The sequence below is a fragment of the Lontra canadensis genome, unplaced genomic scaffold (genome assembly GCF_010015895.1).
Source record: "Lontra canadensis isolate GAN:19392208 unplaced genomic scaffold, GSC_riverotter_1.0 scaffold1, whole genome shotgun sequence".
NCBI lineage: Eukaryota > Metazoa > Chordata > Mammalia > Carnivora > Mustelidae > Lontra > Lontra canadensis.
Window position 1 is genome coordinate 8,566,515 of NW_022630995.1, and position 24,071 is coordinate 8,590,585.

Below are 24,071 nucleotides of genomic sequence, written 5' to 3' on the forward strand. Positions count from 1 at the left end.
CCACTTGTAGTAGGTACCTATAGTGATCAAATTCACAGCTACAGAAAAATAGAATGGTAGTTGACAGGAACTGGAGGAGAAGGGGGAATGAGAATTATTGTTTATTGGGTACATAATTACAATTTGGGAATATGATAGAGATGTATAGTGGTGGTGGTTGCACAACAATGTGAATATACTTAATGCCACTAAACTGTGAACCTAAGAATTGTTAAAATGGTATGCTTAGTTATGTATATTTTATCACAATAAAGAGTTTTAACACAATAGGAAATCCCAGTGACCCTTATAGTTAAATAATTGAGAGGTGATAGATAGATAGATACAGATAATAGAAATCAATAAATAGATAATAGATGGATGGAAACTTTTGAGATTTATTTAAATAATTTTTTAAACATTTTATTTATTTCATAAGGGGAGGGGCAGAGGGAGAAGAAGACACCCTGCTGAACAGGGATTCCCCACCCCCCTCCAATGCAGGACTCAAATCCCAGGACACTGGGATCATGACCTGAGCTGAGGGCAGACACTTAACCAACAGAGCCACCCAGGTGTCCCTATTTAAAGAATTCTTAACTTGAAGAAAAGTGGCAAAGAAATACAGATAGAGCAGGCTTGAATTCAGACTTAGATGCTTCTTAAGTTGGGAATCCAGTATAGCTTATCCTAATTCCATTAGTTATCCTTTACTTATCTCTACTCAACATATAATACTTCTAAAATTTCTCTGTCTTAGGCAGCCAAGTTCTTTGTTTTTAGAACTAAATAAAAAGATCTCAAGGTTATGTTAGAATTAAGCTGAAGGACATTCTGAATAGTCAGAGACAGACACAGTGCAAGGGGCAAGTACAGACTATAGTCAAGGAAGTGAGCCAGGGGGTCAGTACTATAAATCCAATCTCAATTATTACATCTAAAGAAAAAGTTGGGAGGTGTAGTTAGGAGGAAAAAGAAATGGTCAGAATTTGGGTTTGCTAAAACATAGTGTAGGCAAGAAACTATATGGTTCAAGTAAAAGGCCTTTAGCTTTACATTTATGGAATGCCAACCAAGTCTTACTGAGTTGAAGTCAGTCAAAAGAAATTCCCAGTAAGAGAAACTTTGTCTCCATATTTTATTCTCTATATACAGACATGATATTTATTACATTCTTTTTCCATCTCCATATGTATCTCTTCCCATCTTCTCTCTTCATTTCTTGTGTCATCACAATTCAAATCATACAAGGATCTTATTAACATCGGATAAGATAGAAGAGTAGGAAGTTGAAATTGTGTGGAGAACAGACGGTGGCCAAGAAGTACACTTGAGTTCAGACAGAACTGGAGACAACTAAGTCAACTGAAGAAACAAATGCCAATTAAAGCACTTCTATGGTTTATTATATCTCCAAAGGACAGTGGAATCTCAAACAGTCAGCAGTATCAGAAGGTCCATCGAAGTGGGCAGGAAATTCCAACTGATGGCTCAGTTTGTTCTGGGAGTGAACATATGTCCAAATGTGGTAAGATTTCTGTTAGGGGGATGGGACAAGGAGGATGAAGAATTGTCTCTAGACCCAATGAGGAGAATTGCCTGGAACTAGACCAGTCTGGTTAGTCCAATTAATGCTTGAGATTACAGTAAGAGAAGAGGACAGAGGTAAATGGTAGAGCAACTACAGAGAAAATTCAAAGTGATGCTTAAGTAAATGAATCCTTTTTCTTTTTTAATACTTTATTTATTTATTTATTTGACAGAGAAAGATCAGGAGTAGGCAGAGAGGCAGACAGAGAGAGAGGGAAGCAGGCTCCCTGCTGAGCAAAGACCCAGATGTGGGTCTTGATCCCAGGATGCCGGGATCATGACCTGAGCGGAAGGCAGATGCTTTAACCCACTGAGCCACCCAGGCACCCAATGAGTCCTGTTTTTTGACCAAGGCCAGCACAGAACACAGATACAAGGAGATATTAATTCAAGGACTGATTAGGGCAAATTATTGGGAAACATGTTTAGATACAAGACCATGAGAGCTAACAGGCCATTGACTGGGTTGTTGGAACCTGTTCCTGAGGTTAGTGCTTCTATTTTTATTCATCCTGTCAGTTTAAGCCTAAGAACTGGGGAAAACTGAAGTTCAGGCTTAACCCATCTGTTGAGCTGGCTATTAGGTAGCTGGGGAAAACAGGGTGAAAAGGAGACAGTCATTAACACTTGATTTCTTTTAGCCTCCACCTCTGTTTTGTTGCTGCATTTCTTTTTAATTGGGCATGGTGAAGAATTAAGGAATACTCTAGGGACGCCTGGGTGGCTCAGTTGGTTAAGCGGCTGCCTTCGGCTCAGGTCATGATCCCGGCATCCTGGGATCGAGTCCCACATCGGGCTCCTTGCTCGGCAGGGAGCCTGCTTCTCCCTCTGCCTCTGCCTGCCTCTCTGTCTGCCTGTGCTCGCTCGCCCTCTCTCCCTCTGTCTCTGACAAATAAATAAATAAAATCTTTAAAAAAAAAAAAAAAAGAATTAAGGAATACTCTAACTTTTAAATCATATTTATTGAATGGTATTTTATTCATATTTCTCAATTCTGCCATTCCATATGCAAAACAAACAAAACAAAACAAAAAACCCAAAGCCAACACCACAGCCCTAAAACATATTGTATTTAATATACAAGGTCCAACATTGATTATCTAATCTTAATCTAAGGGAAGTAGACATCAATAGAACTGTAGGATTAATCATAGAGGAATATCTGTAGTGCCAGATTTTACTATCAGATAAAAAATTTCTTTGAGGGCTTAGTTGTTATCAGTCAATTCTACTATTGACTGGCAGTCAAGAGTTTGGCTTGCAAGTTCTCTGTTTTAAGATAATTTAAATTATTATGACTCTAGGTACACTATGTGTTTTCCAGTCCACCACATTACCTATGACCTTCTGCTGATGGTACTTAGCTGTTACATTCAATTTCTTAACCTGTTACATCATTAACTATGATTATCATTATTATAGAAGAACCTTGATATAGTTTGTGAAATAGATCTAGAGATATGGCAAGTTCTCAAAGCCCAGCATAACTCTAGAAACTCAGAAAACCTCAGGAAAGAAAAGACAAAGCTATACAGATGTGATGAATGATCAGCTTAACTCCATCACTGCCTAAGGAACATGCTCCTTACAGACCAGTTTCATAGCCCACATACAGGTTTATTGTTATTGGCAGAAAATTACAACTTACAACCTGCTGTAGGTTATTTATTTTGTTCCCATCTCCCTATTTATTTTTTAAAAATAGGTTTTTTGTTCATTTTTTAAAGAACAGTTTTTGTTTTACAGAAAAACTGAGATGCTATTACAGAGAGTTTCCATATATCCTGTGGCCAGTTTCCAGGATCACTAACATCTTACACTAGTAGGGTACCAATACCATTACATTATTGTTATGGACTGAATGTTTTGTCCTCCCCAAATTTGTGTGTTGAAATCCTAACCCCCAAAGTAATGGTATTAAAAAGCAAGGACTTTGGGAAGAAATTAAGCCATGAAATTAAGCCATGAAAGGGATTGGGGCCCTCATGAGAAAAGACATGAGATCTGGCTCAGACCCTGCTTCCTGTCATGTGAGATGACAAGCAGGAGTCAGAAGACTACAAGGGAGGGGATTCTTAACAGAACCCAACCAGGCTGGTCTTTCCAGCCTCCAGAACTGTGAGAAATAAATATTTGTTGTTTATAAGTCACCCAGTCTATAGTTCTTTTTTATAGCAGCCCAAATTGACCAAGACAATATTATTTGGATTTTCACAGATTTTACCTAATGTTCTTTTTCTGTTCTAAGATTAATCCAGGATACCTTAATTATGCTTAGTTGTCATGTCTCCTTAGGCTCCTCTTAGTAGAACACTTCCTCAGAACTTTCTTATTTAATAAAACGTTGACAATTTTGAAGAGCACTGGTCAGAATGGCTCTCTCCTGGAATTTGTCTGATGTTTTTCTTGTGATTAGACTGGAATCATGGGTTTTCAGGAGGAAGACCAGAGAGGTAAAGTGCCATTTCCATTACATCATTGCATTCCACTAATACAATTTATCACTGTTGATGTTGACCTTGGTTGACATAGTGTTTTTTAGGTTTCTCTGCTGTAAAGTTACTCCTCCTCTTCCCCCTTCCATAGCATGTTTTTTTTGTTTTTTTTTTTTTTTTTTGGAATGAAGTCATTGTGCATAGGGCACACCTAGGAATACATAGTTATATTCCATCTCCTTGAGAAAGGAGTATTTGTGTAAATTATTTGGAATTCCTCATGGGAGATTTATCTCTTCCCCATTTATTTATTTACTCAACCATTTATTTATATCAGTATAGACTCATGAATATTTTTGTTATGTTTGTTATAATACACTGCTTATTTTGTTCTCAATTTGTTCAAACTTTGGCCATTTTTCCAGCTTTCAGTTGGTTCTTGTTCTTCTTTGACATGATCTGTTACATAGCTATTAGTACGTTCCCCTAGATAGGTCTGAAGTAGACTTTATGTGGAAATATATACAAATGTTTTCTCATCTTCATTTTCCAACATACTTTTCTTTTAAATCTATTAGCTTACTAAATGATGATGTTTGAAGATCTTATAACAATTATATTTATCTAACTTGATTTTTATCTATGGGAATGCAAAAAGTGTAAAAAACCCTTTCTTCCCTCACTGGGAGTTGGGTTCTTTGACCCTTAAGTAATCCTTTGGAGAATTCCTGATTGCTCCATCTGTAAATCTTGTGGGAACAAACAGCCTGGTATTTACCGTATTACATTAAAAATTTCCCTATCTGTTGTCTGCGATCTCTGCAAATTCAGCTGATGGTTACTAACTTGGGGCAATTGCTGAATGCTGTTATTTCTTTTTAAGTGAGTAATGGAGAAATTACTGCTTTTCAAGCTTTCTTTTGTTATTGCAGGGTTAATACAGTCTTAAGCAATTTTTGTTTGTTATATTTCTACCACAAACCAAAAGTAAAACATTTTCATCTTATCTTCTGAAGTTTTGAAACCTAGCCTGGATGGCAAAAGAGAGGTATTATAGTAAGAAATTATTATCTGCTGATTTGCCAAAATCTTGGTAATAAAGGAGTTTGCTTAGGTAACTTTAACCTATGCATCCATATCTTGGTACATTTCTAGAAAACACACAAACAGCAATTATGAAAGTTACTTGATGTTGTATGTTATGCATATGATGTATTATGTATTATGGTATTTTACAACTAATACAGTTTTAAGGTGAGCACTTTATTATTATCTCTCTGTACCTTTTTATTTTGTATGTGTGTGTGTGTATTTACATTTGTGCTTCTACTCGGTAAAATTAGATCTGTTGTATTCCACATAAACAGATTAAATTTATGGAGTAATAGGGGCATCTGCCTTTGGCTCAGGTCATGATCCCGGGGTCCTGGGATTGACCCCCGCATCAGGCTCCCTGCTGGGGGTGAAGCCTGCTTCTCCCTCTCTCACTCCCCCTGCTTCTGTTCCCTCTCTTGTTGTGTCTCTCTCTGTCAAATAAATAAAATCTTAAAAAAGAAAGTTATGGGGTAATAGATTGCATGTTCAGGTTTGTGTGTAAGTCTGTGTCTATACAAATAAAACCCATGTCTACATACATAAATTTACTGATATCACTTATGTAAAATAAAGCAAAAATTTTCAGTTCATCAAATTGTTTGGCTTTTCCTTTTCTCTCACTCTTACTCTCTCATACTCTTTCTCTTATTCTTTCACATTGTTCCTTTTTGGCTTGTTTGCATGATACCTAATCTCTAGTTTGATCTGACGTGGGGCTTGATTCTAGGACTCTGAGATCATGACCTGAGGTAAAAGGCACTTTACCGACTGAGCTACCCAGGCACCCCTTGATGAAACACTTTGCTGTCCTATAACAATGACAGCATAGATGAGAAAGTCCTTTAGGAGTCTTTCCTTTTAGGAGAAAATCCTTTAGCACATTTTAAAGTTGATAAAGATGAAATTAGGAAGGAGATTCTTTGAGAAGTAGTGATTGTTAAGATTTATCAGATTGGTGCAGATGTCTTCACCTGGCTTTCAATGTTGGACACTGATTATATTAACAATATGTACTCAACACAGTAAGAGGTTTTGTATAAAATTGGAAGTTTTTTTATGATTCAGATTATCTACTTATTTATCAAAATCTTGAGAATAAAAGATTCGGCTTAGGTAACTTTAACCTATGAATCTATTTCTTGATGCATTTTTAGCAAAAACAAAAACAGCAGTTATGAAAATTAGCAAATTCTGCTTATTGAATGTATCACGTATGTATTTTATGATTAATGCATTTTAAGGTGAACACTTCATTATTGTCTCTAATAAAAATAATAATACAAATAACATTAAAAATCCCCCAAGATCAGACTTTTGAGGGTTTTTTTTTTTTTAATGGTTTCTCACTTCCTTTTGGGAGGAGCCACAGGAAGAACAGCCTATAAGGTTCACAACTTAAAATGAGGGTAATTGGAATCTACTAGAAGTTTTCAATGCCAAATCTAAGCCCTTTTGAGATTCCATAGTCCATTAAACATAGCTTGATCTGTTGGTGTTTGTTCTGCTTCATGCTAAACTCCAGCCACACTGAATTATTTCACTTCTCAATTTGTGTCATGCTCTTGCCTACAAATTACTTCTCCCCTGATGTCTAGACTACCCTTCCCCATGTATCCTTCTTCCCTTTGTGTGGCTAACTCCTACTCACCATTCAGACTCTAGTTTAAATTTGTTCAGTGAAGCCTAGTCTGGTTAGGTTAGATAATTCTTTGCTATCTGCTTCTGAAAAATCCTGTATCTTTCGTATGAACGTTTTGTTAAAATTACTTATCTGCTATCTGTTCTATTCATTGTGTATGAAATCCACACGATGAGAGACTTTAAATGGTGGTAAGGCAAGGGAGTTTGAATCTTCAGAGGAGAATGTGGAAATGAAACTTGGGCAGAACTCTGAGGAAGAAGAGGACCTTTAATAGGGTCTGAGAAGAAATATAGACAGGGAGAAGTCACCTCGAGAGGGAAACATTTTTAGGAATGGTGAGTACTGGGTTGAATTTCCAGTTGGTTCCTGCTTATGTATTACTCATAAATCTTTCATTAATGCTATTATGCTGCACACTTTTGTGGGGAAGTATATTGGGAATTAGAAGAGAGATGGAATGGGTTTTGTGTTCCACATCACAGATAATGTCGACACAAGGAAAGAATGGCAGCTGCAGGTACCCAAATAGTTGTAAGGAGCTAAATGACACAGGAAAAACAGGTTGCAGTGTGAACCAGTAAGTGAGAAAATAGGAGAGAACTTCCTCACTCAACACTGTGGAGCTTTAAAAGAAAGTCGACTTAAAATACCCAAAAACAATAGTAAATGAGTTGGGAGGTAGATAAGTGTGAATCAAAGTTCTAAGATTCATCTTTTTTTACTTGAAATGTAAAGTTAGGCATTGGTAAGTTGAATTTCATGCAATTATGGATTATTATTTTTCATCATGTGGTAAGTTTTCAGTCATTGTCACTTCAAATGTCTCTGACACTTTCCTCTCTCCTCCTCCTCTAAAAATCCAACTAGACATTAATAAGACCTTATCCCCAAATCCTTCTTATCTTTTCATTACTTTTTCCTATTTACTACCTCTTTATCTCTCTGCTGTGAATTCCAGATACAGTTCTTTGGTTTTAGTTCCCGGATCTCTGATTCTCTTTTCAGTTGTGTCTACTCTGTTATAAAATTCCTCCATTGAGTATTTTAGTCAAACTACTGTACTTTTAGAGTTTTGTTTGACTTTTTTACAAATATGCTTGGTCTTTAATCATATTCAAACTTCCTTCTCTCATATGTGTCAGTTTTACTCCTCAATGATCTGAGAAGTGCCTTGTAAGGAGTATCCACTTCCCTCTTCCACTGAGTGCTCAGCTGTGCTAAGCTGTACAAACACCTGGTTGGTTAATTAGAAATCTGAAGTTAGCCTTATTGGCAAAATGGAATGCAATGGGGAGTTGAGAAAATTTCCATCATTCTCTGGAAGGGACTACAGTTTGTAACCCATCTCTGGAAAAGATATCTGTTTTTCTAGAGTTTTGTAATTTTACATACAATATACAAAATGTAAGGGGAAGCATTTATGTTTATTTGTTTGTTTGTTAGATTTATTTATTTATTTTGAGAGAGAGAGAATGGGGGAGGGATAAAGGCAGACAGAGAAAGAGAATCTCAAGCAGACTCCATGTGGAGTGTAGAGACCTACACAGGGTTTGATCTCATGATCCTGCGATCATGACCTGAGCTGAACTCAAGATTCAGACCCGTAACTGATTGAGCCACCCAGGACACCAAGCATTTATATTTTTTAACTCAAAATATTATTTTTAATGTAGAAATAGGTAAAATGATAACTTTTAAAACTGCCAAAGAAAGAGAACCACCTGATGACTTTGACAATAAGTTTTATTTTAAATATTTTATGATTACATTTATATTTCCATATATCAAAAATAGTAGGAAAAAATCTCTTTGGGAACACATCAAAGCATTTTAAAGTAGAAAAATAAAGTCAGTGTTTAAAAACACAATAATTTAAGTAAAATTATTTAGAATCCATTTATAAATAATAAATAGGTTTTATATAGTGAGAAATTACTTTGTTAATATTGCCTGTTGAATTTTTGCTGTTTTGAGAAACAATTCTAACTCAGAGTACTGATGATTCAACACAGCACATTATAACAAGGCTGCCCATGACAAGATAAGACTGGGAATATCAAAAGTAGGATTGCTATTTCAACGAAAATTTCAGATAAATAATGAAATACTAAAAAATTATTTTCTGAATTCAAAACAAATTGGGTGTCTTGTTTGTTTTTAATTTTGCTAAATCTGGCAACCTTGTTCAGAATAGTTCTCTAATAAAATATCATTTAGTATTAAAATAAATATAAATTCACTACCATCATTCTACTAGTTTATCAACAATGCTTCCTTTCCCATTTTTCCAAATTTATGCACAGATATTCTTATATTTATTTCTTAAATAAATATATAAATAATAAATAAGCAAACAAGTTTCACTTGAACATAATTCAGACAACATGAGAAAAAGTTAAAGTGCTTCCACATGTCCTCACACTTCTGTGAGTTAGGATGGTGGCTGACACTTTTTCTCCAGTTGAGGAATAAAGAAGAAACCAAGGCAAAGTTTAACAGGGACTGGTGTATCCTGACCAGCAGGCTGGGGTGGAAAGTTGTAGCAACAACAAAATATTTCCAGGATTTCCAGCTAAATTTGAATTTACAGTAAACAATGAATAATATTTTTAACATAAGTATGCCTAGATATTGCATAAGACAATATATATGAGACATCAAAAAAAAAAAAACCCTATTCATTGTTTTACTTAATATTCAAATCTAACTGGGCATACTGTATTTTATCTGACAACCCTACACCAGACCCACATGGAACATGAAGTGCTGAAGTAGATTTATATGACGTCTCATTGACATCTTTACTGAGGAATTCTTGGAAACCACAGAGAATGCTTGTTTGTTTCACGATTCCTGTTTCTCAGCCCTGAAAATAAATAAAATGGGAAAAAATTAATTAATAGTGTTCTAATAAGGAGGAAAGTATCATTTTTGAAAATATATTTATTAGGAAATTAATAGTCTTAGATATTCATGTATTAGAAATATCCTAATTTTCAACTATGAGTAGAGAGACAGGTAAGTTATCATCCAAACTAGGAAACTTCTGAGAATGAAAGGGAACCAGTTCCCTAGACAAACTGAGATGTGTGGTCTTCCCAGGCATGAGTACAACAAATTCACTATTTCTATGGGGTTTTTTGTTTGTTTGTTTTGTTTTGTTTTGTTTTTAATCAAAGACTCAGATCCCCAAGAAAGTAGACTTCCAGCAGCAACAGAAAATTTATAGGCTAACTTTTAGACAGTATGTCTCAGGGTAAATGAAGAATTAACAAAAAAAAAAAAAACCAAAAAAAAAAACAACCCACAACTTACCTCTTCAAAAATATCTGCACAATTCTCTGTACCCAGCTTTCCTTGGGGTCCAGGCACACCTCTTTTCCATTCACAAGCTTTACACTGAAATGAGAGAGATATGATTAAATCAGTACTTAGAAGATTTTAGACATTCCTTTGCCCTTCAAGTTGTGGTTCCTAAAGTATGAGCATAAAATCTGAGTCCAACTCATTTTTAGTTACAAGACATATTTAAATGTCATGGAGACAAAGAATTTTTTTTTTTTTTGTTCTGCCCACTACTGTATTCCTGAACCTAGAACTTTGCTGGATACTTCCACCTTCCCCAATTTTAGGTTTGCTGAAGTAACATATCTAATCACTTTTGAAAGTACTTACATGATTTCTGAGTTTTCACAATGTGGACCACTGTCAATCACTCTCAGTTCTTTGATATATTTGGGATGGAAAGGCGTGGAGTGGGTTTTAATGCACTGGCATCGGAGTTCTGAACTCACTCTTGACAAAACTGCAGCTGTGGAAAAATAATAAAAACAAGGATTAATTTCATCCCAAACATGGATCTGCTGGCTACTCTCTCCTTAATTCCAATCTGATAATTTGGTGACAGTATGTTTGGTAAACAGCACTTCTTAAGTAAACTCATTCATAAAGGAGAAGGCTGAAATATTCTTCTAGCCCCTAAGTTCAATTAAGAAAACCACAGCTATCATTAATGACAGGATTGGTGGACTTCCTGCATAAAGACTTGGAGTTGTCTTTGTGAAATGCTGACATCCTTATGGTACTTTTTCTTCTAGTTGATTGTGTAATCTTCCATGATACCACAATGCTACTTATAGTATGTAAACTAAGATTCAACAACAGAGACGTTGCCTTCAGAAAGCATTAATAGAAATATATAAGTTGCACAAAGATGTCTCTTAGCAAAATCTGTAATGCTTAATGGAAAAGAAAAGAAGTATAAAAACAAACATTTCTAACTGTATTTCTTTCAAGGGAGAGATCCCAGGAAGTTTTACAATTTGTCAGGTTGTCTTTAAATCAAAGAGGAAAGCTTGTCAATAAAACAACATGTGGAATAAAGTTATGGAGTTACCTCACTTGATATTAATAAATAATATGGGTAATTGTGGTCTCTAGTAAGATATATTCCAGGGGTATCTGGATGTCCCAGTTGGTTAAGCATCTGACTCTTGGTTTTGGCTCAGGCCATAATCTCAGGGTCATGAGATCAAGCTCCGCATCTGACTCCTCACTCAGCGTGGAGTCTGCTTGAGATTCTCTCTCTCTCTCTCTCTCTCTCTCTCTCTGCCTCTCCCCTATGCTCTAAATTACAGATTTATATTAATGCGTTTATATGTATGCATCCTATAAAGTATGAAAAATAGGAACAAGATGTCTAAGTATTGTAGAGATAAAACCTAAACAATTAAAGCTTCAATTTAATTTTAAGTTACTGCAAATATTATTTCCTTTAGTTGAATAAAGAAGATGTTTGCTATTAAAGCATTAAGGGAAACCTTGCTATCTGAGGATCACATTTAGACACAGGAAAATTCTGTAGACCAGAAAAGTCTGCTTACCTTCACACAGAACTGCAGAAAGCAGGAAAACTGCCAAGAGAGCAACAGCCAGCTTGGAAGTCATGTTGATGCAAGGTGCCTTCGGTCTGGTTTCTTTCTGGCTCTTGTCCCAGAGGCTTGTGAGCTCTGCTGTCCCAAGGGGCTTCTATTGGTTGGAGAGCTTCTGTGGCTTTTTATATTATTCAGAGCAGCAGAGAATATGCACTCTCATTCTTGCATTATGTCAGAGGAAATTCCACAATATGCAACCATCCGCTTGCCCTTTGAGAGCAGACCTGAGTCATCAGACTCTAATTTGTCTCATCAAATTTTTTGGCAGGATTGAAGTTCTATTGGATCTTTAACAGAATTTATTTTATTTAAAAACATATTTGTTTTAAAGCACATTTAAAAATCATTGTTAAATATTCAAGCTTCTTTGATACATTATTATCAGTTGTAATTTTTTATGTATAAATAAATTTATTGTTTACTATTTGGCATTTGTTAAAGTAAGGTCATTTATGATTACTCTTTAAGGGCATGGTCATTTCTTTAGGTAACTTACATGTGCTTCAATGACAGAGAAGGTAATCTTGCCAACTACTTTTATTGAAGACATAATTTTGCGAAGTCCTTTTCTGAGCATTTTGGAAAGTTTCCAGGAACTATTACTGTTCCCAAGGAGCATATTACAACTCTTCAAAAGATTTGGCTTTCTAATGTATGTTTGAAAGAATGAAAAGACACATCTTTCAGTTCCAAAAATATTTATCAAGTAAATTCTGAGTCATGTGGGGATCTAAAGATAGATAAGATTAGATACATGTTTTCAAAGAGTTTGGTCCATCAGAAGAAGAAAGCGATATAAGGACTTCACTATATTACAGAACAGATAAGTGGTATTGATATGTTAATCCCAACAAGGGCATAAAGACAGAATATTCCATAAACAGTGTGAGCAGGATATTGAAGGAAGAGAAGGTAGAGAAAAACAGTACATTCTATATAAAGACATGGTTCAAGGACAGGTGAATGAAGATATGTCTGTGCTCTAGGAAGTGGTTCCCTGGGGTTACTTAGTTGGGGTGGGATGGGGTGGTAGCTAATTATACTTAGTGGATAAAGGCATCTAAGTTCAAACCCTGCTTCAGCCGCTTAATTTTTGTATGACTTTTAAACTTTCTGAGTTCAGTTTCTGTATCTACAAAATGGATTTAATAACACTCCCATCTCATAAAGTTAATATATGTAAACTTCCTGCTTAATTTTTAAATTGGTAAATTCCCACCTATTCCAAATGTTATGACTTATAGTTCTCATTTTTATCAGGTTATTAATTTCCATACTGCAAGGATATTCAACCAACAATTATTTCCTAAAAATATCATTTGCCTTAGAGGCATTCTTGATAAAAGATCAGTTTCTGAAATACCAGTTGAGCCAGCTTACAGCATGTAATGTAACAATATAATAAAATAGAAACATCATCGGTTCCAGTTATGGTTTGCTAAAATTAAAGCTCCAAATATATGACTGCATTAGCATCCGAGTTGCCCTTTCAAATGAAAATCTGGAATATGGAGAATCTTAAAATCTAGAGAATTCCAGAACTCTTGAGGAAGTAACTTGCTTAAACATTGATGTAAGATTTATTTTTTTTAAGATTTTATTATTTATTTGCTTATTTGACAGAGAGAGAGAGAGAGTGTGTGCACAAACAGGGGAGGCAGGAAGGGAGAAGCAGGCTCCCCACTGAGCAGGAACCTGCTGTGGGGCTCCCTTCCAGGACCCTGAAATCATGACCTGAGCCAAAGGCAGATGCTTAATGGACTGAGCCACTCAGGTGCCCTGATAGAAGATTTAAATTAAATTCTTTGACAAAAAATGACTGAAAATTAAAGAAATAGTAATAATGTTTCAGAATTTGAGCATTTGTGGTTTGGGGAAAAAAAAACTTCCCTTGCTGAAAGATTTGCTTGGTGACTTCAGCTTAACTGCTTAAATATCATTTCAATTTTCTTGATGTCAGTGACAAGTGTGCGTATTAATTGATCTTCACAGCAATGTCATAGTAATATTTCTTATTTTACAGATGAGGAAACTTAACAATGTCTCCAAGTTCATATACCTAAGTAGCAGTGTCAACGGTTCAAAAACTTGGTGTTAGCCCCGGTCGAAAAGCACATTCACAAAGGGGAGTTGAAAGAACTTTCCTCGAGTTCACTTAGATACAAACCATCTTTTTATGACTCAATGAAGTTTCTTACTTTATCCCTTGGTCTTCAGAGATTAGTCTGTTTTGTTTTGTTTTGTTTTTTCTTTTCCCGGATAAAAGGCACCAAGAGAAGGACTAAAACTCTGTCCACATCTGGGCAAGTACACAGTTCATAAATAATTCAGTTGATTCAACAATTTTCTTATTTCCCAGGAGGCTGGCTAAAGCAGTGAGCTTGTCCACATAAGTGTGTGGGGAAGGAAATGTCATGATTATTTTTGAAAGAGGTTATCCAATTTCTTAGTATAGGCATACATTGTTTCGTTTTGCTTTGCTTTTTTGCTCTTTACAGAGATTGTGTTTTTTATAAATGGTTTGTGGCAACACTTTGATGAGCAAGTCTATAGCTTGTCTAACAACTTTGCTCACTTTGCATCTCTGTGTCACATTTTGGTAATTCTTACAACATTTAAATGTTTTCATTATTATTATATTTACTATGGTGATCTATGATCTGTCATCTTTGATGTCACTACTGTAATTGTTTTGGAATGCCACAAACCACACTCATGGAAGATGACAAACTTAATCAATAAATGTATGTATTCTGACTGCTATACCCACCAGCTGTTCCCCACCTTTCTCTCTCTTCTCAGGCTTTCTGTTCTCTGAGACACGGCAATATTGAAATTAGGCTAATTAATAATACTACCATGGCCTCTAAATTTTCAAGTGAAAGGAAGGTTGCATGTCTTTCATTTTAAATTAAAAGCTAGAATGATTAAGATTAGTGAGGAAGACATGTCAAAAGCCAAGATAGGCCTAAAGCTAGGCCTTTTATGCTAAACAGTTAGCCAAGTTGTAAACACAAAGTAAAACTTCTTGAAGATATTTAGAAGTGCTACTTCTAAGTATGTATGGCTGATATGGAGAGAATTTGAGTGGTCTGGATGGAAGATCAAACCAGTTACATGATTCACTTAAGCCAAAGGATAATCCGAAGCAAGACCTTAACTCTCTTCCGTTCTGTGAAGGCTGAGAAAAGTGAGTAAACTTCAGAAGAAAAGTTTGAAGCTAGCAGTGGTTAGTTTGTGAAATTGGAGGAAAGAAATCATGTCCACAACATCAAAGTAAGTGCAAGAAGAAGCAGCCCGTGCTGTTGAGGAAGCAGTAGCAAGTGATCCAGAAGATCTAGCTAAGATCATTCATGAAGGTGGCTACACTAAGTAACAGATTTTCAGTGTAGACAAAAAGTCTTCTCTGGGAAGAGATGCCATCTAGGGCTTTCATAGCTAGAGAGGAAAAGCCATTGCCTGGCTTCAAAGCTTCAAAAACAGGCTGATTCTCTCACTAGGGGCAAAAGCAGCTGATGACCTTAAGTTGAAGACAATGCTTATTTACCATCTCAAAAAGCATAGGGTTTTTAAGAATTATGCAACATCTACTCTGCCTGTGGTCTGTGAATGGAAAAACAAAGCCTGGATGACAGCAGATCCGTTTCCAATGTGGTTACAGAATGTTTCAAGTTCACTATCTATACCGCTCAGGGAAAAAAAAAAAAAAATTCCTATCAAAAAAATTACTGCTCATTGACAATGAACCTGGTCCCCCAAAAATCTTTGATGGAGAAATACAATGAAATAAATGTTGTTTGCCTGCAAGCTTAACATAACACAGCATCGATTCTGCAGCCAAGGATTAATTTCAACTTTCAAGGCATATTACTCAGGAAATACATTTCATAAGGCTCTAGTTGCCATAGATAGTGATTCCTCTGATGGATCTGGGCAAAGTAAATTCAAAAAACTTTCTGGAAAGGATTTATCATTTTAGATGCCATGAACATTCATGATTAATGGGAAGAGGTCAAATATCAATAATCACAGACGTTCGGAAGAAGATGAATCCAACCATTATGGATGACTTGGAGGAGTTAAGACTTCGGTGGAGGCAGGAATGGTGGATGTAGTGGAAAGAGCAAGAGAAGGAGAATCAGAAGCGGAGTCTGAAGATGTGATTGAGTCCCTGCATTTCATTGATAAAATTTGAATGCATGAAGAGTTGTTTCTAATGCACAAGCAAAGAACATGGTTTCTTGAGATGGAATCCACTGCTGGTGAAGATGCTGTGGCAATTGTTGATATAACAACAGATGATTTAGAATGTTACATCAACTTAGCTGATAGCAGCATCAGTGTTTGAGAACGACTCCAGTGCTGAAAGAAGTTCAACTATGGGTAAAATGCTATCAAACAGCATTGCATGCTACAGAAACTGTTCATGAAAGAGGCAATCAATGTGGCAAACTTCATTACTGTCTTATTTAAAGAGACTGCTACAAACATCCCAGTCTTCAGCATCCACCACTCTGACCACTCCGCAGTTCAGCATCGAGTCAAGACCCTCCATCAACAAAAGTATTGTAATCACTGAAAGTTCTAATAATAGTTAGCATTTTTTAGCAATAAATTATTTTTAATTAAGGTATGTACATTTTTCTTTAGACATAATGCTATTACACACTGCTGCTAATATCTGAGCTACTTTCCTAATCCTGGTAGTAAAGTCTTAACTAGCACCTGGAATTTTTTCTCTCTTTGAGGAAACTGTTTCAGCTCAGCAGCCCTCAATTTTAGGAGAACCATGGACAAATGCTAAACATGTATCAGGGAATTACAATGTCATTAACATGAAATCATAAATATAAAATATCTACCCCCTGAAATTTTAGTTAGCGAAACTCAGAGTTAGCTCAGAGACGTAAAACACGGTTCCTACTTCTACAGATAACAAACATGTATATTTACTTCGTTAATAGCATAACTTCTTTGCTCTAATGTCTCAAGGACATTTTGGTTCCATTTCCAAGTTCAAATATCTCCAGTATACGATTTGCAAAAATGCCAAGTAAAGTTGCTGCTATAAAGTATTCTTTCTACCTTGAAAGAAAAGGCCTTTTCCAGTCTTGGCAAGTTGGAAGATCAAACAGCTAAAGGTATTGGTTCTGAGCAATGGCAAGTCACAATAACTTAATTTTAAATGCATGCATAGGTGTTGGGCTAAGACAAACCTATTTTAGAGCCTAGTTCCACCACTTGCCAGCTGAACAACCATGAGGAGATTTTTAAACCTGCATGTGTTTTCTCATCTGTAGAATGATAATAACACAAGTTCCATTGGATCACAGTGAGAGTTAAATGAGGAAATACATAAATAATCCCAAGAATGGAATTGCCACTCAATAAATGTCAGTTTTCTTCCCCTCTGATCTGTCACATTAGTCACATTTTGCTTGGAGTGGGAAAACCACATTACTTTTTAAAAGTTTACCAATGAAGGGGCACCTGAATGGCTCAGTCCATTAGGCATCTGCCTTCAGTTCAGCTCATGATCCCAGAGTCCTCGTTGGGCTCTCTGCTCAGTGGAGATCCTGTTTCTCCCTCTCCCTCTGACTGCCTCTCTGCCTGCTTGTGCTCTCACTCTTTCTCTCTCTTTCAAATAAATAAACAGAAACTTAAAAAAAAAAGTTTAGCAATCAAAAAGTAAAAATATATCAACACAACAAATCTCTTCAAGCTTATTATATCTGGCTGCCTTTTTTCCCCTTCCATTTGTAGAACTTTCATTCTTATACCTAGTAATTCAATTCACGTCCGTGTGTTTTGAAAAAGTACTATAAATACACACAGAACTGAGTACAGTTGCCAATTTTGTTTCCCAAATTCATGGAGATTCTGAGACAATATTTAAAGGATGGGATTGGAGGAAGAGGCTGGTTGCGGAAATAGGCATTTATTATGGGCTAGGGATATTTGTCTTCAATATGAAAAAAAATGTAAATATTTACTTGTAGTCATTTCTTTGTTAAATCCATAAAACAAAAGTTTCTTATACTCTTATTTTCTTTGTTAGATTTATACTAAACTATTTAGAGATTGTTTACTCCAATGTTTACAATAAAATAGATCTTTGAAATAACAATTATATATTGTTTGTCACTAGGGTTTCTTTCGTGTAAAGTAAAGTTCATAGGAAATGAAATCACTTGGCAGAAAGGGAAGTTGCTGTATTAGAAATGACTGGACTTATGTGTGTGTTTATGTCTTGAGGTAAACAAGAGTCACAGAAGCAACTGAGTCAAGTAACAGAAGAAAAATGTTATGAAGCTGGTGAAGTAAGGAGGTATGATTTTATAAGAATAGTTTTCTTCTTTTCTCAAAAGTTCTTTTGTTATTTTTATCTTTTGCTTGTTCTAGGCATGTGAGACTTTAAAAAGCTGTGTGGAGGGGCGCCTGGGTGGTTTAGTGGGTTAAAGCCTCTGTCTTCGGCTCAGGTCAAGAGCCCAGGGTCTGGGGATCGAGCCCCGCATCGGGCTCTCTACTCAGCATGGAGCCTGTTTCCTCCTTTCTCTCTCTCTCTGCCTGCCTCTCTGCCTACTTGTGATCTCTGCCTGTCAAATAAATAAATAAAATCTTAAAAAAAATAAAGAAAAAAATAGAAAGCTCTGTGGAGATGAAACTCAGCAAATGGAAGAAATAACTTAAGTGGAAAAAAGTCTCATGTTGTAATTCCTTTATTTTTTTCCTTACAACTCTCCTTAAAACTCTGATTGTTTTAAAGTGTTTCATTTCATAATATGAGCTTCACCTTAACTCATTCTCTCAGCTTTGGCATTAGGGGTTGCTGAAATACTGAAGACACCATTTGTCCACAGTACAAACTCCATGTTGGTGGATTCTGTTAAAATGAGGAGGAGCACTCAACCCATTTGTGTAATTGTTGTTGCGTCTCACTCACTTGACTGGAAATTCCACAAGGTCAGAGGCCATGTCTGTCTTATCTACATGGTGTGCTACCTCCTGGCTCGGTGCCTGCAATGAACAGGTGCTCTAGAAACATTTCTTAGGTGAAGTACAAATGCCCCACTTTGCAGAACCTCCCCCAAGAGCAGTCTTGGCAAAAGGACCCAGAAATGTTTATCTTTGTCTGTTGTTTCATTTGCATGAACCCAAAAGAATCTAGTATGGAAATTACAGTTTTAGTTCATGCTGTCATTTAGTGGTGGATATTGATAAAACAGTAACCAGCTCAGGCAGGTGGCGGTTTCCTCCTTGGGTGAATCAGCTGTCCAAATTCTTTGAGTATGCTTCAGAACTGGGGTGAAAGGCAAAATACAACATGCAGGCTAAGAGATGGAGAGGAACATGCATGGAATTCCAGTGACAGAGTGAACTTCACTGAGGGAGAAGCCTCCACTGCTTCCTTCTTCCCATTGCCTGTCTCTCACAGACCAGAGCCCAGAGGGCCACACACAGCATTTCCAGAGATCAGGGAGTGAACAAGAATGGTGTCTCACAGGTTTAGTTTAATAAACTTTAAATGTGCTAAGATGAAAGAGATGAGCTTTCTTTTTAGGTATTACCTCAGTGGTTCTTAACTTTTTTTTTTTTAACCTCTTGATCCTTTGAAAATATAAAAAAGTTATATGCCCTTTGCTTACCTGAACCAAATGTAAAAATTAGTGCAAGATATAACACTTGAGAATAAAGAGTGATTCTCAAGTTTACCATTTTTAAATCACATCAACTGAAAGATAAATGGTATTTTCTGACTGCTGCTTGCTGTCCCTAGGTATGCCCAGGACAGAGATTTCAGGACAAACATTCCTGAAGTCCTCAAAAGAGAAGGTAGAGATGGATAAGGACAAGAATGAGGAGGAGGAAACAAATCCTCATATTATGTGAATTCAAGACATGAGTGACCTTTGTTTTTCCTGCTGTCCACCAGAGTAAAATCCAAATCCTCCCCCAAAAAGAAGAAAACTGAATAATGCTTTCAAATGAGGCAAGCGCTTTGCTAATTGGCTGAAAGATAATGCCAGTGACAAAATGTGGCTGAGATAGGGGAAAAATTTTAGTCCTCTCGGTATTTCTTTCAACTTGCCAAAAGGTATGTAATTCAAGAAAAAAAAAGTGATGTTTTAACATAAAAAGAAAACAAAATTGGGAACTAATTCAGATTGTAGTCTTAGAGATGTGGCCAGTCTCTCAGAATTCTCCAAAGTGATACAAAAGGATATAGAACTTCTTTCATCAACTCTACCCAATCTGGTGCCCTGTGGTATCTGATCTCCAGATATAAGACCCTTGTTTCTAGGTAGTATATTTTCCTATGTAGCAAAATTTACTATTTGCCACATCTAGGGTATTCTTTTACCTAACTGTGTCACCTTACCCAGAAAAATTAAATCTTTCCATGTGGTCCCTAAAATAGAAAAGAGGAAATCACCACCTACAAAAATAGTCACGTTTTGAAACTTAGGAAAAGCTATCTGCTCCAAACCTGTTCTATGTACTTTTCATGCACTTCCCTTTCCCTAATGGTGGGGGTGGCCCAGGAAAACACCACTGCCACCACCTCCTACAGAGTTGGAGATAAAAGCAACTAGGGCAGGAAGGAGGAGAAATAACACAGCCAGTCAGAGACAGCAAGAACACAGGAGACACCCAAAGAGAAATGAAGCAGGTATTGGGAAGCCAAGTTGAATGAGAAACATTTAAATGGCACATTTCTTTTCTGGACTCCGTGGACTTGGACTTCAGCAATGAGTGCAGAGTCCTGACTCGAGGAATAATTGCACCAACAGGATCTTGTTGCTAAGTGTGTCATAGGTTTTATTTGTCTTAACATTCATAATAACATATTTTGGTCTCATTTATTCCCATTTAACCAATGAAGAAGCAGACTCAGAGAGGTTAAGGAACTTGCAGAGGGTCACCTAGCAAGGAGCAGACAGAGTTAGGATTTGAATATAAACAAGAGACTCTGTTTTGCCTTAGGATGTTTTTCTGTCTATAAGTCTCACAGACTTGGTTTTAGACACACTTCCCTTCCTTCTCCCATCTTCTGCTGACTGAGAGCACTTAGAAGGTTGGAAGATATGGTCTTGATTCAGTGCAGAGAGAAGGACAACATAACCTAGTAGGACTGGTCCCTCTTCCTGTCAAGGCCCCAGGTTTTTCATTTGTAAAATGAGGGAATTTGCCTCTACAGTCCTTTCTGTCTAATGGATTAATCTAAGAAGCTTGGTATATGTGGAAGAGATGGAGAACTCCCTCTGGGAGGCTGACCACTTACGTCAGGAGAGCATACTTACCCAAATCTCAGCTTTAGCAAAACTTTCATTAGTACTGCTCTTAAATGTAGCTAACTAACAAGTATCATTTTCAAGGTTCTCATCATCATTTGAGAGGAGAAGAGCATTAACGTGAATGGGTTTGATGAAGAAAGAACCCAGAATAGGAGGTCATGAGGATGGTGTGAGTTACCATCATATTCTTGTCCATCCCCCATTCCCACCGAAGAATAAGAGGAAATATTTCCTGTGTGTGATCTTCTCTTTCCTGACACCATTTCCTCTTACTTGGTTTCTTCATGACTCTTAGATAGGTTACAGATGTTGACCCTTATTGTGAAACAAGTAATGTGGTTGGGGTTGGAAAAATTCGTTCAGAGAAAGCAAGCAAACCTACATGATTTGCTGGAAAGAAAACACATCAAATTTTATGAGTATCACTTGAAAATATATGTCGAGAGGCTTCACTTTTCCATTATTTACCTATTGAACAAATATTTACAGAGCATCTTCTATATTTAAACCACTTTTCTAGTTGCTTGGGAAACGTTAGGGATTAACAAATCAAAATGGCTACACTTGGGGAGTGTCTTAGGTGGATAAAATGTTATGGGGGGAAAACAGTAAAGCAGGGCAAGGGATCAGGGTGTTAGTTGGGTAAGAGTAGAGAAAGATTATACCACTGGGGAGTCAGGGAAGCCTCTTTGAGAGGCTTGTTGGGGTCCGTTATCAAAGGAACAAGACTGAGACAAAGTGAAAGTTATGCAAAGCCTTATTCTATGCCAAGCATTAGAAGTCAGACTGACCAGCCAGGGCCACCTCTGAAGAGAGCGACTCCCTCCCAATCTCACAGGCTGGTTTTATAGGGCATAACTGCAGACCCAAGGTATGTGGCTTCTATTGTTAAGGCGTTCACTCCCGGAATCCATACCCGGAACCATACCAGAAACTACTGGGGCGTTTATTCCCGGAATGAAGTCCATGGATGTAAACAACAATATGGCTACCTAGGCAATATGGAGTTGCTCTGGCTAAGCAGGCCCTAATAGTTAAACAGCTTTAACATTAAATTGGCCCTAACGGGCTGAGATTGAGCTAAGAATTAAAAGCTATGGGAACTGGCTAAGTGGCTATGTGGGTAAGTATTCTAGGCAAAGGGACAGCTTGGGGTAACAGAGCTGCGGGCACGGCTGTGCATGTGGGGGCAGTGAGAAGGCTGGTGTGGCTGGAGCAGAGAGGGAAAGAATGAGTAGGACAGGATGACAGAGAGTAAGGGCCAGATCAGATAGGCTTTGTAGCTCATTATACGGATTTCAGCCTTTACTTTGAGTGGAGAGTCATCGCAGGGTCTGAAGCAGATCAGTGGCATGGCGACTTTCCAGCGGCTGGGGGAGAAAGCGTTCATAGTGGGGGCAAAGACAAATCGGGATGACCGCTTACAGGCTATTGTGGAATACAAGAGATAATTGTTTACACAAGACCAGGGTGGTAACAGCAGAGGTGGTAACTACGGTCAGATTCTGGCTATTTTAAAGATAGCACAAAATCCTGAAGGATTGAGTAGGAGATGTGAGAAAAAGACTGATTGGTCTTTGAGTGTAAAACTTTGAGTGTAAGCAGTTGGAAGGATGGAGTCTCTGTGAACTTGGACACCTGAGAAAGTATTTGAACTATTGTTGCAGAATTATTGAAGTATAGGGCAATTATTGTCTAATAGAGCTCTTCCAACTGTGTCCTGAATGGAACTCCTTAATTCCATTCTACCGTTGTGTGGCTGTGGCTGGTGGTGCAAGAAGACCAAGACAGGAGGGGAAGTGAGAAAGTGAGAGGTAGATTTGTGTTCCAGTCACTGTGCTAAGTTTTTTAAAATATAAAAATTGTATATGTGTAAGGTGTAAAATATGATGATTTGATATAAACATAGATAGTGAAGTGATTACTACAATCAAGCTAATTATCTCCTACCATTTTTTTTTTTGCTGATGAAGTTACCTAAAATCTACTTTCTTAGCAAATTTCCAGTATTCAATACAATATTACTAACAATAGTCACCATGGTGTACATTAGATCTCTAGAATTATTCATCCTACATATCTGTAACTTTGTTCCATTTCCTCCCCACAACCGCTACACCACCATTCTGCTCTGCTTCTGTGTGTTCAACTTTTTAGGTTTCCACATATAAGTGAGATCGTGAAGTTGTTTTTCTTTCTGTGTCTGGCTTATTTCACTTAGAATAATACCCTCCAGGTTTATCCATGCTGTTGCAAATGGCAAGGTATCCTTCTACTTTTTTTTTTTTTTTAAGATTTTATTTATTTATTTGGGAGAGAAAAATCCTGAGAGAGAAAGAGCACAAGTGGGTAGGGGCGGAAGGGCAGAAGGAGAGGGATAAGCAGACTCTCAGCTGAGCAGGGAGCCTGACACAGGGCTTCATCCCAGGACCCCAGCATCATGACCCGAGCTGAAGGCAGATGCTTAATGGACTAAGCCACCCCGGTGCCCTAAGATATACTTCTTTTTTAATATTCCATATCACAATTTCTTTTTTCTTCCAGCTTTACTGAGATCTACTTGACATATGACATTGTATAAGTTTAAAGTATATACCGTGTTGGTTGCTCCCTTCTTCTAGGAACAGACACTTGAGTTTTTTCCATATTTTGGCTATTGTGAATAATGTGCAGTGAACATGGGAATGCAGATATCTCTTCAAGGCACTGATTTCATTTTCTTTGGGTTTATGCCCAGAAGTGGGAATCCTGGATCATCTGGTAGGTCTACTTTCAGTTTCCTGGGAAACCTTCATGCTGTTTTCCATAGTGGCTATACCAAACGATATCCCCACCAGTGGTGTGTAGAAAGATTTCCTTTTCTCCACATCCTCATCAACATTTGTTACTGTTATTTTTTATAATAATCATATTAACAGGTATAAGATGATATTTCATATAGTTTTGATCTCTACTTTTATGATAATTAGTGACGTTGAGCATCTTTTCTTATACCTGTTAGCCATTTGTATGTCTTCTTTGGAAAAATGTCAGTTCAAGTCCTTTGCCCATTCTTAAATCAGGCTGGATTTTCTCTTTAGTTTTATTTTGTGCTATTGAG

At 37.0% G+C, this 24,071-nt stretch overlaps 1 protein-coding gene across 1 annotated transcript; it reads right to left on the reverse strand.

The window, feature by feature from the left end:
- Positions 1–9,395: 9,395 nt before the first annotated feature.
- CXCL8 (C-X-C motif chemokine ligand 8) lies at positions 9,396–11,786 on the reverse strand. Its single transcript, XM_032841413.1, has 4 exons — positions 11,625–11,786; positions 10,417–10,552; positions 10,057–10,140; positions 9,396–9,607 (listed from the first exon to the last, which is right to left on the reverse strand). Exons 1-4 carry the CDS (start codon positions 11,686–11,688, stop codon positions 9,586–9,588), a joined length of 306 nt encoding a protein of 101 aa, XP_032697304.1. The 5' UTR covers positions 11,689–11,786; the 3' UTR covers positions 9,396–9,585.
- Between the last annotated feature and the right edge of the window lie 12,285 nt (positions 11,787–24,071).

Bases quoted from the DNA above. Each gene is read 5' to 3' on its own strand.
- CXCL8 (XM_032841413.1), bottom strand. From the start codon at position 11,688: ATGACTTCCAAGCTGGCTGTTGCTCTCTTGGCAGTTTTCCTGCTTTCT. The intron at 10,553-11,624 runs GTAAGCAGACTT...ATTTTTCCACAG, and splicing joins TTCTGCAGTTCTGTGTGAAG to CTGCAGTTTTGTCAAGAGTG. The intron at 9,608-10,056 runs GTAAGTTGTGGG...ATTTATTTTCAG, and splicing joins GTGCAGATATTTTTGAAGAG to GGCTGAGAAACAGGAATCGT.